The sequence below is a fragment of the Rutidosis leptorrhynchoides genome, chromosome 7, assembly GCF_046630445.1.
Source record: "Rutidosis leptorrhynchoides isolate AG116_Rl617_1_P2 chromosome 7, CSIRO_AGI_Rlap_v1, whole genome shotgun sequence".
Classification (NCBI taxonomy): Eukaryota; Viridiplantae; Streptophyta; class Magnoliopsida; order Asterales; family Asteraceae; genus Rutidosis; species Rutidosis leptorrhynchoides.
In genome coordinates this window covers 294,219,463-294,239,659 of record NC_092339.1, presented here as the reverse complement: position 1 = coordinate 294,239,659, position 20,197 = coordinate 294,219,463, and the positions used below count along the sequence as shown (strand labels likewise).

Genomic DNA, 20,197 nt, shown 5'->3' with positions numbered 1-20,197 from the left:
GATCAACGTGATTATATTACAGTAAGTCATGCTGAGTTTCTAATGGAATGTGATAAAGGTTCACAGATCCCACCCTCATCATGAACCATGTTACATAACTCTTTCATTCTATTTAATCTCTAAATATATCAAGAAAATACTTTTATTGATGATTCGGTCTTTTCCAGGTATTCTGGTAATTTGACAAGTCAGATTATGCCATTACCGTTTCTTTCTTAGAACATTAATTATGCTCATTTCGAAATTCATACCAACGAATTCTAGACCATTATTCGCTTGACTTAAAATCGGGAAGAGAAAACGAAAGCATGAAACTCCGAAATATAATGGAAAATATAAAGTCCGAAAACAACCCCAAAATTACAAACCGTGTATATCAATGCGTATAGCAATATAAAGACACGGGAGAATGAAAAACAATATAACCCCAAGGTAATAGTAAAAGAAAATAACCTCCTCTGGTGGCAGATGAAAAAGAAGAATGAATGATATGATAGCCAAGAAAATATCAAGAATCAGAACTGGATGAAGCATTTTCACAAATCTTTTGTAAGTATGAAATAAGAAAGAAGATTATAGGAGTGGTGAAAATAAATGAAACGGAAGAGTTTAATTTATAGCAAAATATCAGACATAGCAATCGAGGCAGATTACGCATTTAATCAAAGGAAATCATAACTTCCTTAAATTCCGAAGAATCAAATCTTATTTAAATTATGAAGATTTTCTATTCCTTAAAATCCGGAAATCAATCGTTACTACATCAAGAGATAAGATGAATCTCTATTCTCCATTTCACTCTATTACGATAACTTCTCTCATACGCTTCGAGTAATCGGATTGTTTTATCCGTATTATTCAATGGTGATAAAATTCTATTTACCAACTCATATTCGTCATGAAAACATTTTTATTGTCAGCCATGACGACCTCACTCAAATTTCGGGACGAAATTTCTTTAACGGGTAGGTACTGTGACAACCCGAAAATTTTTGACCAAATTTAAACTTTATCTTTAAATGATTTAACGTTTCCGACACGATAAGCAACGTCTGTAAAGTTGAATCTCAAAATTATTGAACTATTCAATTACCTTTCGATTGTTCTCGACGATTCATGAACAATTATATGTATGTATATATATATATATGTACGAGTAAAAATGACTTTGCTACAGTAAAACACTATTTGCTACAGTAAAAATGACTTTGCTACAGTAAAACACTATTTGCTACAGTAAAACACTATTTGCTACAGTGAAACCGTATTTTGCTACAGTGCTACAGTGAAAGCGATTTTCCTACAGTAAAACACTATTTGCTACAGTACACTATTTGCTGTCGACGAACTAGCAAACAAAAACGGATAAGGCGGCCATGCGATCGCATGGCAAAAACACTGAAAACTCATGCGATCGCATGGGGTACTGTTTCAAGTCACATACTATAAAAGGCGAGCTGATTCCAGTCTGTTTCTCCAATTAATTTTTACTCCGTATTTATTTTATTATTATTTATTATTATTTATTATTATTTATTATTATTATTATTATTATTATTATTATTATTATTATTATTATTATTATTATTATTATTAAGATTAAGATTAATCTTATTATTATTAGTAGTATTTGTATTATTATTAGTATTATACATAAAATACTACGACGAGGTTATGTCCAAATGATTTCAAAACAAGTTTTCGAGCAAGCTAGAGCTAAGGAAATTATGGGTTATAGCTATGGAGGTTATGGGTAATGTTCAAGGGTATTGTTCGCAAGTCAAACCTAATGTTTATTATCTCTGTTGCGTCTACATACTTTCCTGCAATATTGAATCACAATATTGATACGTGAGCATTCATATCTTATCTTTTATACATTAACTGTGTATCCATGTCTAGTGCTCGAGTATATACGTTTATGTATGTTTGTATGCTAAATTTCGTCGTTAAACAGTTTATAATGAATCACGAATTAAATACATATATTACTGGTAAAAGGTATATGATATACATGTTTTTGGAAAACTATCGAAAAATCAATAACTTTTCATTTAGATATCGAATAATTTCGATGAACGTATTAAAAGATATGATCAACTGAATTATGATTGACGTTAATAGAAATTGCTTTTGAATCTGCAATTAAGATTTAAACAAATTGTTTACGAGATTGATAAATTGGATTTTTGAATATTACCAACCGAGTAAATGAATCCTTATATAAGGTACGTCTCGTTTTGTTGAACTTTTGTCAAAATTGACTTTTTGAAACAACTTTGGATAACTTTTGTATGTCGATCTCGAGCATTAGGATTGTGATACACTTTGACCCAACCTAGCTTATTAGACATGTATTGACCAACATATGTTCTCTAGGTTGAGATCTACGGTTAATTTTGCATTCCGAGTTACGGTCACTTTTTGATGAATGACCTTATGTGCTGCTAAGGTGAGTTTCATTTGCTCCCTTTTTAATTGCTTTTGCAATATTTATTTTTGGGCTGAGAATACATGCACTTTATTTTAAACGCAATGGATACAAGTACATACTTAATTCTACACTGAGTTTGAACCGAAAATCCCTTAGCTTTGGTAACTAGTAACTTCCAGTTATAAGAACTGGTGGGCGCGAGTAGTAGTATATGGATCCATAGGGCTTGATATCCCCGTCCGAGCTAGAGCGCTAGCCTTTTAACGGACGTATGCTATTTGAGAAGCGTACACGTTGGTTTACGTGTATTATTAAGATGATTATACAAAGGGTATAAATTATATATACGTTAAGTTTAGTTACCAGGGTGCTCAATTTTGTAGAATATTTTGATAAACGTTTCGGATGAAACAACTGAAATCTTGTGATCCACCTTTATGTACAGATTATGCAAAACATTAAAACTATGAACTCACCAACCTTTGTGCTGACACTTGTTAGCATGTTTATTCTCAGGTTCCCTAGAAGTCTTCCGCTGATTGCTTATATGTTATACAAGCTATGTGCATGGAGTCTTACATGGCATATTTTTCAAGGAAACGTTGCATTCACCAAATCATCACCATGTATATTATTTTGACTGCATTGTCAACGGAAGTACTATTGTAAACTATTATTTACGGTGATTGTCTATATGTAGAAATCATCAGATGTCGAAAACCTTTGATTTAAATATTCATTTATGGTGTGCCTTTTCAAAAGAATGCAATGTTTACAAAACGTATCATATAGAGGTTAAATACCTCGCAATGAAATCGATGAATGACGTGTTCGTCCATATGGATTTGGAGCGATCGTCACATGTGGCGTACACACCAAGGATGTGCAAGAATCTAATTTCCTTATGCATGTTGAATTCTCAAGGATACGGCTATTCGGCCGTAGTTGGAGTTATGAAAATCACACGTGGTGTGAAGGTCCTGATGAAGCGAGAGAAGTATGAGGGTTTATATCGTCTGGTGGCGAGTACATAATGTACTCGTGTCTCGAAGGTTAGAAAGCGTGCACGCGGAAAACAGGTCGGGAACATGTTGGGACATGTTTGACCAAGGTAGACGATGGTGAGAAGAAAATCCTACTGTGGTGGAAGAGGTGATTCCAGACTCCTCTCCGGTGTCAACTAGGTAAGTTGACAGGGTTAGTTGCACATGATTATTGGCCGTGTTATTTGAATCGGGGTTCAGGACCGAGGTGATTCAAGGTGTGTGCAGCGGGGATAAGGAGGTCAATGGTGAAAGTACTAGGTGTTAGTATTTTCGGTGACGAAGAAGATAAATGTTCGTCAAGGTGGAGATTGTTGGACGGTAGTCTATCATTTGACAAACATTAGTGGACAAAGTTGAATTGTCTTTTGCATATGAAATAGGAGAAGTATTATTTGCCATTATTGTGAAGACTTTTTTGGTTCTCATAAACCTGCAAGGTTTTTCATTCCTACAAGTCAAAAGAAGGGTGCTAGTTTTTTTTCACATGGGATTTATTTATGTATATAAAAGTATACATGTGTAAATTGTGAAGCCGTAGGAAGAATAGTGTAGGTATTTTTATGGAGTTGTTTTCATATGTTGGTTTCACATGTCAAAGGAACATCTATATATAGATGGCCATGGAGGGAAGTAAATGTATCCGATCCAGAGAAAGGGATCAAGTGATCCAAGGGAGGATCAAAGTATCACAAATGTAGTAAACATAGTTGATCGATAATATCAACGGAGTGTGTTTCTTTGTGAGGTCGAGAGTTTTATTCTTGTAAGGAGTGTAAAAGAGTGTACGGGAAACTTAGATTTTATACTAAAATCTAAGGGGCTTGGGTTTAGATTTAACTCATAGTGTACTTTTTCTTGTACTGGGTTCTTTTATATTATAAGAATAAAGGAGACTCTTGGGGTGGACGTAGGCAGGGTTTGCCAAACCACGTTAAATCGTCGTGTTATCAGTTACTTTATTTGCTTTCTATTATTTCTCGCAAGTTTGTCTCAAACAAATTATATCCTCGCTTCCGCTGGTGTGGGTGCGCTAGGCAAATTGTCATAACATTGACAAAGTTATCGCTCATTAGTCTTTCGCGTGCATCAACCCGATCATGATATATGTAGTGACGGAAAGATTGTGTTATGTTAGAACTTTCAGCTTCAGCTTATTCGACTTTGGCATATTTGGCGGGAATTAAAACATTATTACTCCATACAATATGTACAAATTAGTTGCATTGCTTTTTTCGTCGTTGTTGGAAGAATTCGATATTTTTATAGCGTACGGAATTATATGTAAAAGGATGAAGTGGAATTATATAGAAAGTATTGAAAGAAGAAATCTTATAATGTGATTTGAGTTGGGTGTACGTTTGAGGATTGTATTTATGGTTGAAAAAGAAAGAAAAAAAATTACTGTTTTTATAAAGGGCCACATGACCTTTTAACTCTTTTTTTATTAATTGTATTCAACGGTCAAATTTTGATAAAAAAAAAAAAAAAAAGGAAATCGAAAGGGAAGAATAGCAGCTACGCGGTGGTCGACGGGCGTTCTATTGTGTTGCCAAGTGAGTGCGACACTAGTCAGCCGTCTGAAAATTTATCTAGAATACTGTTCTCTCTACATGCTCGAAGCCAACATCCCTATACTAATAGCGTGTAGATGTAATATGTGATATATATTATAACCTTGAGGTATCAAGAAATTTTATTAACTTTGAGGTTATGAGTTTGAGTGTCGTGTCCCGTCATGAACATAAATGGATGTGTGTTTGTCGTTCCAAAAGAAAATATGTAATATGTATTATTCAATATATGTGGCTTAAAACTAGTTGTGTTTAGCATCTCATACTTTTGCGCAAGTATATAGTAAGTGGTAACTCGAACAAAAGGTAACCTGATAACTAATCATACGACTAAAGTCTCATAAAATGAAAATGATGTATGTCCGAACTTGAAGTTGCGAGAAGGGAGTGAAATTCCCCAGCGAGTGGAACTCTTCATATGGAAATCGTATGCAGATATGTAAGTCCCAACGAAACATTCATCAAAAAAGTGTGATTTTTTTACGTTTTATTCTTTGATGTTGGGGAATGAATGTCTGTTCAAATGCCATCCACATGTAAATCGAGAAAGAACAAACTTTACCAATCTCACAGAACCAAAGGAAGAATTCAAACCATAAAACAAGAATGTTGTGTTATTTTTGAATTTCATTTACACTGGTGTAACGAACAATCGCACCAAGTTGGGTTGCTCCTTAAATACATCATAATCATAAATTCAATATAAACGAACTTACTTTCTCCATGGTACCCCATGGATATATGATATACTCTTTTTTTCGCGTTACAAAATTTGTCTCACCAAAACCTGCATGAAGGTCACATTGTCAAGTTCTCAATTAACATGGTCTGTTCTTACACTATACTCCACTAACTTCTTGTTTTCAAAGTTAGATATACAATAGAAGTTAAATACTGACGGCTTGGATATGGGTCAAATGGGTTGAGTCAAAACCGCTAAATTCTTGTTTGGGTCAAAAGGGCTAACCAAGTTGACCCGCTAACACCATTTTGACCCTTGTTATTTAGTATGAATAACTAAAGTATTAAAATAACTTGAAAACCATAACAATAAGATTGATACTATAGCTTCTTTCAAATAATGAGATTTAGGACATTGTAAACATCTGAATGGTTAGCCACATATATTACCCATCTAATCCATCATCAAACAAATACAACTCTTGGATGAAAGTAGCAACAACCCAACAAAACAAAGGGCAATAATTGATGGTTTACATACCGTAGAATCATCCAAGATACTTTAGCAAGACACCATCATTTCCAAGCACAAATCCTTGTCTATCGTTGATAAATCTGCAGGATGGTCAAAAAAATGATCAACCCATTTTATGTTTATATAATTAAATTATGTAAGATAAAATATTCATTGAATAAATCGAAAATGGTCAAGAATTGTCATGTGCGTGATCAAGAATAGCATATAAACTCACTTTACAGAGTAAAGATTGGCTGCAATATTATCAGCTGCTTTATCACGACTCCATGACTTTCCGCTATTCGTAGTTTTCAAAAGGACTCCACTTCCTCCAGCTGCCCAAGCTTCATCCTAATTTTTTTTTTTTTTTTTAAAAACGCATATCAGTTGATTTTTTTTTTATATCAGTTGATGGTTTGGGATAATGGGACACATGATCTTTTAGTTCAACCGAAAGGTGAAAGCATACACGCAAATGATTTCTGCCTAACAGAAAAGGTTCTATGCAGACACTTTAAAACTTGATCTTGTAGTTTTTAAAAACATATACATGATTTGGAGTTTTAACTGACCGCTACCCATGTAGTTTATTTTATACAAAATATTTAGGGCCCACCAAAGTTCTGCTGTTGAAATAAAATCCCTGTGATTAGAAAATTATATTCTCATATTGACATGGGAGTTCAAGAATGGAACATCATGTTCAGGTTTCAGAAATCACCAGGTGCTATTAGAGGTGGGAATTTTTACCCATTTAATTAGAAATGGGTCAATTTAAGCTGCACTGTATCTTAGGATCTCAAACGGGTCAACTAAAAATATAGCTAAAAGAGGATCGGATCAAACGGGTCAGACAAAAACACGTCTGCAATATAGCTCATCTCCTTATGGACCATGCTTCAGGGTTAAAATACCTAAAAGTGGGATACGTTGCATGGACTGGTAGTTGGGCTATAAATACCCGATACCATGGTCACAAATAAGTATCTGGAACTTTTTACTTGGTATAAAAAATTGCAAATGACTAGTGTCAGAAACAGTTTCAGCCACAATTACAAGTAACACAAGCTAAGCAACAAGATTAATATAAACGGATCTTACCACCGATTTGTAACCAACATCAAGAATGCCAAAACCACGACTCTGTACAGGAATTTCTTCAAACTCCTCAGTAATCTGGACGATGAAATTGTATTTATTTAGGTCATAAAACAAAATGTCAATCGACTAAGACATATTTCGACTTGTGCTCGTTTTCTAAAATGCGTACAAATTAGAATTGATATCCATATAGAACATGTGAAAATGTAGAAACGTGTATAATTAAAGTTTCACGTACCCCTGTGCCTTTGCTAAGATAAAGACCGCCACCACGTACTAGTAGCCAAAGGCCCCCGTCTGCTCTCCAACCCATGTTTTGGATTCTTCTTGCAACTGACCGATTATGGGGTTGCCAGTATGGCTACAATCGTAGATATTCAACATTTAGGACCACTGAGTTAGCAATTATAACTATCCAAGACTGTGATTAATAAGCAAACCAATTAATCATTTCACACATAAACACATTGAAAAAACTAACTCAACGGGAAAAACATGTGGATATTATAGCTTATGTCCTCTTTTTGAGCTCACCAATTACTCATAAATTTGAGCTCTTAATAAGCAGGTAATCAAGAACACAAATTCATGAGTAAATAGCATAGTATATAATGAATTATCAATAAATTAGTTATCATAGCAGTAAATCAATGAGAAAAATCTATGATCAAGAAAGAGGCTAACCTGCCCTGGTTCCCAAGTTAGGTAAAAATTACCACGACTTGAAACGGCAACATAATTTCCTTCAGGGGAGCGATTTACAGTATTGAAGGTGCCTGTATAGTAACTAGCACCACTAATACCACTAGAAACTGTTCTGCAGTTTAAAAAGAGTTTTATAACTGTTAGTTTTACAATTATAGATATAATAAAATACAAGGGCATAACAACTATTGCATATATTTGATTGTTAAAGAATATAAAATAGTCAAGAAGGGGGAGTAAATATAAGCACATAACTATTGAAAACAGTTATATTCTTCATTCAAAAAGCAAACATTTTTAAAAGTATCATCTACCGACATATTTAGCGCCATTATTAAGAGTACTATATGGATTTACATTCTCTAGTTACCTTTTTCAATATACATCCATACTACCATTTGATCATTCAGATTTTGTTCCACCTCTCAATAAAACTAGTTCAACGTCCCGTAGGAATTTATCTATAGCAATTTATAACCATAGATGATTAACCCACATTATATAACGGTTTTAAAATATGAAAAGATCACCTGTTAAGAGTAGCTGAAACAGTTTCTTGTACTGCTGCTCTCCAGTTGTAACCTCTGTTGGATGTAACATATATTGCACCTTCATCAGTTACCATCTCAGCACTCTTTTCTCCAGTTGCCTTTATATAGACCTGAAAATTAATGCATTGAGTCAGATCAAACAAAGAAGGTAGTTAATAAAAAAAGGGTCAAATCGGTCACACAGGTGAGAAGTCACCCAAAGTGTACTAAAAGTCATATAACAACCTAAATCACTTTATTAAAAGAAAGGGTCAAATGGGTCGTACAGCTCCCGAAGTGTACTAAAAGTCAAATAACATCCTAAGTCACTTAAATAAAAGAGCTAAATTAGTAATTTTAACTGTTTAAGGGCGGGCCTACCATGTCCCCAGGGAGTTCAGCGCTTAATGGTATACGTTCCCAACTATCTCCAGAATCTGATGTATGCAGAAGAATAGCTGGTTTTCCAACAATCCACCCTTCTTTTCCCTTGAAACTGATGGCATTAAACCTGTAATTAAAATCTTCATCTTCAGCAGAAGATATTGAACGCGAAACCCAGGTGTCGCCACCATCTTTAGTCTCTAAAAGAGTCTGTCTTGTCCCCAATAAAAAACCTGCAACAAACCACCATCCAAATGCTTCTCAAAATAATTCAAAGGCATTTTAAAACAACAAGACAAAACTCAAATATAATAATTCAAATACAATATACAATATATATAATTCTTTAGCCATCTAATATACCTCAAAGTCAAATCAATAGCATCGCAAGAAAACAAACCAAGATATAGAAATAATACATCAGTATAATATATATTCTAACTAATTTCTAATGGCTAATGACAATGTGTGAACTAATATTGAATGAAAAACTTGTGAACCTCACACTCACCTCTGTCTTGTATTGACTTAAAAAGTCAAAACATGCAAATGAGTAAATCAGGAAACTAGTACTTTTATATAGAACAGTAATTAGGACTTATATTAGCTTCATTACCATGGACAAATTAGTGTAATTACTCATGCTACAAGAGAAGATATTGTGACAAGTGTGTAATCGAACAAATAGTGAAATCCTTTGACTATTGACTATATTGTTAAAATAAAATAGAATAATCTTTCCCCAACAACAACAACAACAATACTCAATCTCACGTATCACGTATGCGAGGTTGCGAGATGCGATATAGACAGCAGTTAATCGAAAAATAATCTTCCTCAAACAAATTTCAAATTATGAATTTAGTAATCCACATTATCTATTATTCAATTAGTTTTATACAACCAAACACCTTACACAAACAAATGAAAGCATCAAACACTTGTACACCATCTTTTAACCTAGTGCAATTCAAATCAATTAATTAAGAATTTAGAATTCCAAAATTGTGAGAGCGATAACGTACCGTGCGAAGGATCATCGGGAACAAACGCGATATCGAGAAGTACAACGCCAGGATCAATCGGAAGAAAAACACGTTCCCATTCAGAAATTGAATCAGCTTTAGCAACTGAGGACGAGCTACCGGTATCCAATCCGATGAGTGGCGCAAGTGAAAGCGCGGCAGCTGCAGTTGCGGTGTCGGTGATGAAGTCACGACGGTTGAGAGCAGAAGCTCTGATAGGATTTAGAGTCCGAGAAGATGAAGTTTGTTGAAATTGTCGACGATGATTGAACAATGAATTGAGTAGAGATGAAGGATTTATAGCTGTGATTGTGTTTGAACAATCGATTAACATTTTAGCAGTTGCTGCCATTTTCGCTGTGCTCAGAAGCTAAGGTTTTGGTTGTTGTTGATGGTTGTAAAGGGCTTCTTATCCAAAATCTGGAAAGTGCCTACGCGGGAGTTTTTATGAGTGGATAGAGTGAGCTTCTTTGTGTATATTTGTATTAATAAATATACAGATTAGAAATGGAATTCAACTTGGGGGATGTAGCTCAGATGGTAGAGCGCTCGCTTAGCATGCGAGAGGTACGGGGATCGATACCCCGCATCTCCATTTGTTTTTTAATATTGAATTATTATATCTATTGAAAATGGACATTCTTGTATGTTTGAATAAGAGATTTTAATTGGGTGATTATATCTGATTTACTTTTTTTTTTTTAATCAATAAACTTTAGTCTATCAATCTTCAGAATTTGCTTCCAAAATATTGACATTCAAATGCATTATATCTAAATAAGTGCGGGTAAAAATCTTGGTGGATGGGGAGTTTTCTCCGAAGTTGTGCCTCTGGTATCCTTCACTCTGTGCGGATCAAGCAGTTAACTTAAAACATTACGGGTACGCTTTGCGCGATGAATGTTTGAAATTTCTTCCTAACGAGTGTGTGGATGACAAATGAGAGGATTCGATACCCATTCTAAAAAAATAGAATCAGTTATTGCGACGACATTCACTACAATTTTTATCTATATAATATCAAATGTGCATTGTTTTTTGTTTATTAAATTTAACGAGACTCTTCGATAAGACTAGAAATCCTTTGGTCAAATGTGCATTAAAATTTACATTTACATCATATAACATATTTGATGCGAATAAAAACTAATGGTTGTACGGATTAATCATGTTTTGCAATAATAAGCCGATATGTTATATGAAAAATTAAAATAAATTATTTTTTTCGAATTGGTTTAAAGGGTTGTTGCCATTAAAGATGACGATAGATCAGATATGAATCGAATGATGTCATATTCACATCATTTAACTTTTGCCCATACATATCTATATCTATATCCATTTAATTTCATTTCATCCGTCCATATCCATATCCGATGGATTAAGCGAGTTAATGAATATCCGTTGGATATCAAATGAAATGCTAATCTAACGATGATTTTATCAATGTAATATAGATTATAACAAATGTAAATATTAAATCTTTATGTTTTTGAATTGTTACACATGTTTTGATTGTAATTTTATCGCCGATTATGAATTCAATTGAACAAAATAAGTTATAATATAAGTAAATATGCGTTTAAACTAATCTAAATACGTAACTCTGAATATTGTTAGCAACAATTTAATAATTGTGACTATCACAACTCTTACTTTCATTAATAATTTAAGAATTTATAGGTTATATGTATATGTATATCGATATGTAGATGTATATGCATATATATTTTAGTACGTATATACGTATATATAGATGTATTTCGAGTGATAATAGATATATCCATGGATGATAAATTGTCATCCATATCCGCTCCACGAAAAATTTTGATCATCCATATCTGTATCCGTTAAGCGTCCATTTACATCATCCATATCCATTATAAATGGATCGGATCGGGTGAATGTCCATTGATGGAACATCGATTGCCATCCCTAGTTGCCATCTTTAATGTACTCCTACGTTTTAATTTAATAGTTTATGTCCTCTTTCATTAAATTCAACACTTCAACGGTACCAGATTCATACAGGCCAATCACAATGCGACATATGTACTACAAAGCTATTGTTGTGTCCATTAGAACCACCCCCAATGCCCCTACAACCCTGTTTAACAGACGTTGTGGGTGTTTTGTGAAAGGACCCGTTCATATACATTATAAACGATTCACAATAGTTGATTACATCGCGAGGTATTTGACCTCTATATGATACGTTTTACAAACATTGCATTCGTTTTTAAAAGACAAACTTTCTTTACATCAAAAATTGACGGCATGCATACCATTTCATATTACATCTAACTATAATTGACTTAATATTAATCTTGATGAACTCAACGACTCGAATGCAACGTCTTTCAAAGTATGTCTTGAATGACTCCAAGTAATATCCTTAAAATGAGTTAATGCACAGCGGAAGAATTCTTTAATACCTGAGAATAAACATGCTTTAAAGTGTCAACCAAAAGGTTGGTGAGTTCATTAGTTTATCATAATCCATCATTTCTGTAATAGTAATAGACCACAAGATTTCAGTTTCTATAAATATCCGTACACTCGCAAGTGTATAAAAGTATTCTATAAGTTGTAGGCACCCGGTAACAAGCTTTAACGTTCATGTTTTACCCTCTGAAGTACACCAGATCAGGTGTGTTTAAAATAACTTCGAAGTACTAAAGCATCCCATAGTCAGGATGGGATTTGTCAGACCCAATAGATCTATCTTTAGGATTCGCGCCTACCGTACATAGACAAGTAGTTTAATGTTACCAAGCTAAGGGTATATTTCTGGTTTAAACCCACATAGAATTAGTTTTAGTACTTGTGCCTATTTCGTAAAACATTTATAAATCAGCGCATGTATTCTCAGCCCAAAAATATATATAAAAAGGGAGCAAATGAAACTCACCATACTGTATTTCGTAGTAAAAATACATATAACGTCATTTAACAAGTGCAAGGTTGGCCTCGGATTCACGAACCTATATTAATTATATATATTTATATGTTGGTCAATATTTGTCTAACAATTTTTGGTCAAGTCATAGTGTACCACAATCCTAATGCTCGAGACTAATATGCAAAAGTCAACAAAAGTCAACTTGACCCAAAATGACTTCTAAAATTTATACGTGTTTATTATATAACTTAACTATAGTCGTTTTATATATTTAAATATATTTATTAGATTTTATAATAATAAAAGTCATTTATTAATAAAAATTTATATTAACGTTTATATATGATAAAATATACTTTTATATATCTTAAGTAGTAAAATTTATAAAGTTCACTTAATATCTTAAAACTATAGCGGTAAGTATTATTAATGTAATTATATTACGCGTGATGAAAAATATCTTTGTATCCCCTATTTATTTGATAAAATAATATTGATCATAATAATAATAAGTAAAAGTTGTATTATTTTGTAATAATAATTATTATTATTCTATAAAAAAATAACAATATTTATATTTACTAAAAATGTTATTATGATAAAATGATAATACTAACATAATAGTAATAATGATATTTTATAATAACAATGATATTTCTAATAATAACGACGATAGTAATAATAATCATTTTAACAATAATACTAAAATTCAGTTGACTATAACTTCAAATCCGTTCATCGAAACCATTCGATATCTAAATGAAAAATTCTTAATTTTTCGCTAGCTTTCCAATGACATGCATATCATATACCCTATCTCAGTAGCATATGTATCTAATTCAGGATTCAACAAACCTATCTAAGGACAATATCGAATGTACAAGCATGCATAATCCTATATACTCGAGCACTAGTCAGGGATACACTATTGATATATAAAAGTTAAGTTATGAGTGCTCACGTATCAATATTGAGATTCAATATTGCAGGAAAGTACGTAGACGCAACGAAAATGATAAACGTTAGGTTGACCTCACGAGCAATACCCTCGAACAATACCCATAACCTCCATAGCTATGACCCATATTTTCCTTAGCTCTATCACGTTTGAAAACTTATTTTGAAATCGTCTGAATATAACTCCGTCGTAGTATTTTATGTATACTAATAATATCTTAAAATAATACTAAGTAAATATATATATGTAATTCGATTGAGAGAGTTTAGAGAAATATATTTTTAAGTTTCTATGAAATAATGAAACCTATTGAATTCTATTTATAATAGATTTTTGAATTATTAAAGTGAATTATTAAAGTATGAATTATTAAAGTGAATTATTAAAGTATGAATTATTAAAGTATGAATTATTAAAGTGAATTATTAAAGTATGAATTATTAAAGTATGAATTATTAAAGTGAATTATTAAAGTATGAATTATTAAAGTGAATTATTAAAGTGAATTATTAAAGTATAAATTATTAAAGTGAATTATTAAAGTTAAAGTAAAGTAAAAGTAAAGTAAAGGTAAAGTTAAAGTATAGTAAAAGTATAAAACTATGTACGTATAATACGGGTATAAATATATTTAATATTAATTTAAATCGTTATATCATAAAATATTTTAGAAAAGTAGAATTATATATATTCATAATAGGTTTCAAGTTTTTAAATTACAGTCTGTTGGTGAAGCATGGGATAAAGTCCAAAGGTTTAATAAACGTATGAAATCATCTTAATGAAAAATGTCGAGTTACTTAACTTGTCGATATCCAACATCTAAGTTATTTACACTCCACGTTCTTACTTATAGATCACTTTACCATTTTCTGAATATTGTCAAAAAGAATAGATTTCTTAAATCACAGTGGACCTCATAACATTGGCCCGTAATCATATCATAATGTATCTGATAATTCAATCATTTGATATTATCTCTTAATTTTGTCGATAAATATATCGAAATAAATACGTTCATGTAAAGTATCATATATCTAATACTTTGTTAATGTTTTCAGTTAATATTATATATTATATATACATATCTATATACACATAATTGTTCGTGAATCGTCGAACACGGTCAAAGGGTAATTGATTACATGAATGTAGTTCCAAACTTTTTGAGATTCAACATTACAAATTCTGCTTATCGTGTCGGAAACATATAAAGATTAAAGTTTAAATTTGGTCTGAAATTTCCGGGTCGTCACAGTACCTACCCGTTAAAGAAATTTCGTCCCCGAAATTTGATAGAGGTCGTCATGACTAACAATGAGAATGTTATTATAACGATTATAGAATTTTATCATGTTCAAGAAGAATGGATAAAATAATTCGATTACTCGAAGCGTGTGAGTGAAGTTATCGTAAATGAATGAAATAAGATAATAGTGATTCGTCGTATCTTTTGACGTCTTCACTATTGATCTTCGAAAAGAAAATCTTTGTAATCTATATTGGATTTGATTATTCGGCAATTAAGGAAATTATGATCCTCTTCGAATTAATGCGATAATCTATTTTGATTTCTCTGTCGGATATTTCACTATAAATCCACCTCATTTGTTTTCTTACAACTCACACCTTCTCAACTCATATTTTAAAGTATTTGTCAATATGCTTCATCCAGTGCTGATTCTTGATATACTCCTCACTTTCATATCTGTCGCTCTTCTTTTTCATCTGCCTCAGGAAGAATCTATTTACTTCTACTATACTTTTGGTTTTATAGTGTTTTTAGTTCTCCCGTGTCTTTATATTGCTATATGCATTGATATATACGGTTTGTGATTTCTGGGTTGTTATTGGGTTTTATATCTTCCCTTATATTTCAAAGTCCTTGCTTCTTCTATGATCATTATCATCCACAGTTAATGCTCTCTTCTATTTGCTATGATTTATACTCCCATTTCTAGTTCGGAGCTTTGTCCTTTCGTTTCTTCTTCTTGCGATTAAGCACCGCTTGTAATGGTCCAGAATTCGCAGATATAAATTTCGGAATGAACATAGTTAATGTTCTAGGAAGGAAATTGTAATGGCACGATCTTGACTTTTCAAATTACCAGAATACCTCGGAAAATGCCGAATCATCAAGAAATATTTTCTTGATATTTAGAGATCAAAGAGAATACAAGAGTCGTGTAACATAACACATGATGACGTTATGATCTGTGAATCATCATGTTCCATTTAGAAACTCAGCATGAATTACTGTAATATAATCACGTTGATCAAGTGTCATTATATTATACGAACTCATGCTTCAGCTCCCAACACTTCTTCAAGAATATTCCTATTTTAAACTCGAATGTTTCAGAATTTAGAAACTAAAATAGTTTCTTTTATGATATAATACAGATAGCGCGAAGAGGTAAATGATTTCAGATAAGAATAATTATAAAAATATCTTCAGAAGTATGGATGATATTTATAATGAAAGATACGATGATATCTTAGAATGTCTAATATCAGAGGATGATGAAGGATATTGTCCGCAGGGGTTTAGAGTCAGGAGCAAGGTATTCGTTAATGACTTCAGCAAGTACTGAATCATTTGGATTCTTTGAAGGCAGGTTCAGCCTTTGTGATTTGTCCACAGCCTCCTTCATACTTTGCTCAATCCGTTTTCCAGTTCCAAAGTTTCTCTTTTTCTGAGCTTTGCCAATATACGATCCTTTATCATCCAACTTTTTACTGTTAAGGTCGTTTACAGTTTTTGCTGCTTCATCAGCATTTTTCAAAATTTCGAGAACTGGTTCGCAGTTTAGGGTGTTTTTCAGAAATTTCTCATTCAAAGAATGTAAGTCTTGGAGGTAGACGTTGTGTGTATATGTAATTGTTGATGTAGACATGCTGCGAGGTTTCAAAATACCAATTGCTGATTCTCAATAATTGGTATGGCAATTCTTGTTATAAGGTATGAATGAGTATATGATAGGGTTTCGATAATTATAATGATTTTTTTTTTGGAAAGTCAAAGATCAGTGAAGTTGTTGGTAAATTTATTGCTAATGTGGTGAATATAAACGATTCCCCGGTAACGTTGGCGAAAGAGCAACGTATCTATCGAGGTTATAATAAGACTGTTTTGATTGAGAAGTCGAAGTTGACTTGCTGGAGCTGTGACAAAACTGTCTATTTTGAAACGGAATTGAAAAGTTATTTTAGCTAGTAAATGCCAAAGGGTCTAACACGGATACGTGTCGAACTATGACTTGAGTTTTGAGAGTTTTTCAGGTGTATAACTGTGGGTAACATGTGGTTGGATCATCATCTCGATTGTTCCTTAGTTGAAGTGTCTTCAGGAATTTCGAAAGGTTTGAGCACATATTGTAATCGTTAATACATATGATGTTCTAACACAGTTTTGAAGTCAAAGTATAGCTTTGAAAGATATAGGAATCTAAGAGTCATGATACTGGTTATATTTCAAATTGAATTATGCGATTTCAAAATTAGAATATGTAATTGAATTTGAATGAGTATGATTGTTTTGATTTATATGAAAGAATGGATATTGTTGTGAAAGTAGGGAGTATAGTTGATGATTGCTGAATCAGTTTCGAAAAATGTAATATATTAATTGTGAATTTATATATCTCTCGGGTATTACCTACCCGTTAAAAAAATTTTCACAATTAATATTTTGTACAAAAGAAGTTTATTACAGTCTTTATGAAAATATATGTGTATATTTTCTTTAGATGTAATACAGATTTAATGAGTTAATATTAAATTAAACTCATTTGTTTTATGGTTGGAACTAGAATTGAGTAATCCCTAAAACTTTATAAATTGCATAAGTATTTCTTCAATAATATTGAAATTATGAATCATTACTTTGTTATTTGTTGGTTTTCGTGAAATTCTTGTGAACTTCGCAAGGTACGAATGATGTTATTTGAAAAGTTTCGAGTACATCGATGATGAAAGTGTAAAATCAAACATATATTCGAATAATACACTTGATTTATTATGAATTGGATTTTTATTGAATTGAGACAGAGATTGTAATTAACGATGGTTAAGTTGCGGACGAAGGACGTACATCATTGCATATTTGTAATATGAATTAACTGAGTAGTTAAGATTCACACATAATAGCTTAGTACGGGTAGATTTATTATGGTTTAAAAATTTATACATATAAAATATACATATAAATCTTTCAATTGGAAATGAGTTAATACTTCATAACTCGTTGATACAATATATTTGTTGCTGATTCGTAATGATGTCCACAATGATTCTTGAACTGACAGAGTTTTTGATGTTACAGGTGCTATTGATTCTGACGATACTGACGGCACTGACTATGTTGATGATGCTACGGTCCTGTTGATGCTGTTGGTAAAACAATTCTAGCTTGTAAATCGTACACCATTTTCGATCAAAGTTTCTACTCTATTATCTCCGTTCACTCATCCGATTTACGGTCAGAATTAAATAATCTCTAAGATTTTGGAGATTACATAACTGCCGCAGAGATATCTCTTCAATGAAGTTTATGAATTAATACTTCATCGTTTGTTGTTGTTGATATTCCTGAATATTTACAGGGCGTATGACGTTGATGTTTGAGATACAGATTGTGATGTTGTGGTGTGGGATGTGGATGTTGTTGTTGGTGGTAGTGATGGTACTGTTGGTGTTGCTGATGGTGGTACTGTTTATGCTGCTGGTGCTGCTGCTGGTGTTTGTAACCTTTGCACCATATTCTCCAAAGTCACTACCCGAGCGTGAAGCTCGTTGACTTCTTCTATTACACCGGGGTGATTGTCGGTTCGGACGAGCGGATAAATAAAATCTAGAATTTGGTGTAGTATGTAATCGTGACGAGATACTCTAGAAATAAGAGAGAAAATAGTGTTTCGGATAGGTTCGCCGGTAAGTGCTTCAGGTTCTTCGCCAAGAGGGCAATGTGGTGGATGGAAGGGATCACCTTCTTCTTGTCTCCAATGATTAAGGAGGCTACGAACCCATTCCCAATTCATCCAGAATAGATGATGACTAATTGGTTGATCCATTCCGGTCACACTGCTTTCGAAACTTGAGTGGGATTCCATTTCGGAATCCGAGGGACTTGAACTAATGACGAATTCTATTTCGTACGATTGAATAAAGAATTTTTCGATATGAAATGATTTTCCGGCTATCGGGTGGTATTCTAATTATATAGAGCAAAAGGTTTCGTAGATTACGGAGGAATTTACGGAATATGTCAGGCAAAGTTTACAGTAACAGGTATGCTAAGATATGAATTAGCAGATACGCTAAGATATGAATTTTGTCTATACACTATTCATGCAATCAATGCAATAAGATGTGTCTAGACTAAGAATAATAAGCAGGTAATTTCCGACAAAAATGATGAGCAAAACTTTTGACATGCAGACACGGTCGAAGTCCAGACTCACTAATGCATCCTAACGACTATCAGTTAGACACACTAATGCAGACCTGGTTCGCTAAGACCACCGCTCTGATACCAACTGAAAGGACCCGTTCATATACATTATAAACGATTCACAATAGTTGATTACATCGCGAGGTATTTGACCTCTATATGATACGTTTTACAAACATTGCATTCGTTTTTAAAAGACAAACTTTCTTTACATCAAAAATTGACGGCATGCATACCATTTCATATTACATCTAACTATAATTGACTTAATATTAATCTTGATGAACTCAACGACTCGAATGCAACGTCTTTCAAAGTATGTCTTGAATGACTCCAAGTAATATCCTTAAAATGAGTTAATGCACAGCGGAAGAATTCTTTAATACCTGAGAATAAACATGCTTTAAAGTGTCAACCAAAAGGTTGGTGAGTTCATTAGTTTATCATAATCCATCATTTCTGTAATAGTAATAGACCACAAGATTTCAGTTTCTATAAATATCCGTACACTCGCAAGTGTATAAAAGTATTCTATAAGTTGTAGGCACCCGGTAACAAGCTTTAACGTTCATGTTTTACCCTCTGAAGTACACCAGATCAGGTGTGTTTAAAATAACTTCGAAGTACTAAAGCATCCCATAGTCAGGATGGGATTTGTCAGACCCAATAGATCTATCTTTAGGATTCGCGCCTACCGTACATAGACAAGTAGTTTAATGTTACCAAGCTAAGGGTATATTTCTGGTTTAAACCCACATAGAATTAGTTTTAGTACTTGTGCCTATTTCGTAAAACATTTATAAATCAGCGCATGTATTCTCAGCCCAAAAATATATATAAAAAGGGAGCAAATGAAACTCACCATACTGTATTTCGTAGTAAAAATACATA

The 20,197-nt window shown here is 32.8% G+C and overlaps 1 protein-coding gene and 1 non-coding gene across 2 annotated transcripts; one reads left to right on the top strand and one right to left on the bottom strand.

Moving 5' to 3' along the window:
- Positions 1–5,623: 5,623 nt before the first annotated feature.
- On the bottom strand, positions 5,624–10,419 carry LOC139857441 (photosystem II stability/assembly factor HCF136, chloroplastic). Its single transcript, XM_071846191.1, has 9 exons — positions 9,995–10,419; positions 8,967–9,202; positions 8,586–8,716; positions 8,035–8,167; positions 7,589–7,711; positions 7,351–7,425; positions 6,485–6,600; positions 6,274–6,347; positions 5,624–5,838 (listed from the first exon to the last, which is right to left on the bottom strand). The coding sequence occupies exons 1-8, from the start codon at positions 10,344–10,346 to the stop codon at positions 6,281–6,283; spliced, it is 1,233 nt and encodes a 410-aa protein (XP_071702292.1). The 5' UTR covers positions 10,347–10,419; the 3' UTR covers positions 5,624–5,838; positions 6,274–6,280.
- Positions 10,420–10,516: 97 nt separating this feature from the next.
- TRNAA-AGC (transfer RNA alanine (anticodon AGC)) lies at positions 10,517–10,589 on the top strand. The gene has a single exon. It is a non-coding gene; the product is annotated as a tRNA-Ala (tRNA).
- Positions 10,590–20,197: the final 9,608 nt, after the last annotated feature.

Excerpts from the sequence above, each read along its gene's own strand:
- LOC139857441 (XM_071846191.1), bottom strand. The coding sequence starts at position 10,346 with ATGGCAGCAACTGCTAAAATGTTAATCGATTGTTCAAACACAATCACA. Across the intron at positions 8,168-8,585 it reads GTTTCAGCTACTCTTAACAG|AACAGTTTCTAGTGGTATTA; the intron begins GTGATCTTTTCA and ends TTTAAACTGCAG. Across the intron at positions 7,426-7,588 it reads ATCTTAGCAAAGGCACAGGG|ATTACTGAGGAGTTTGAAGA; the intron begins GTACGTGAAACT and ends TTCATCGTCCAG.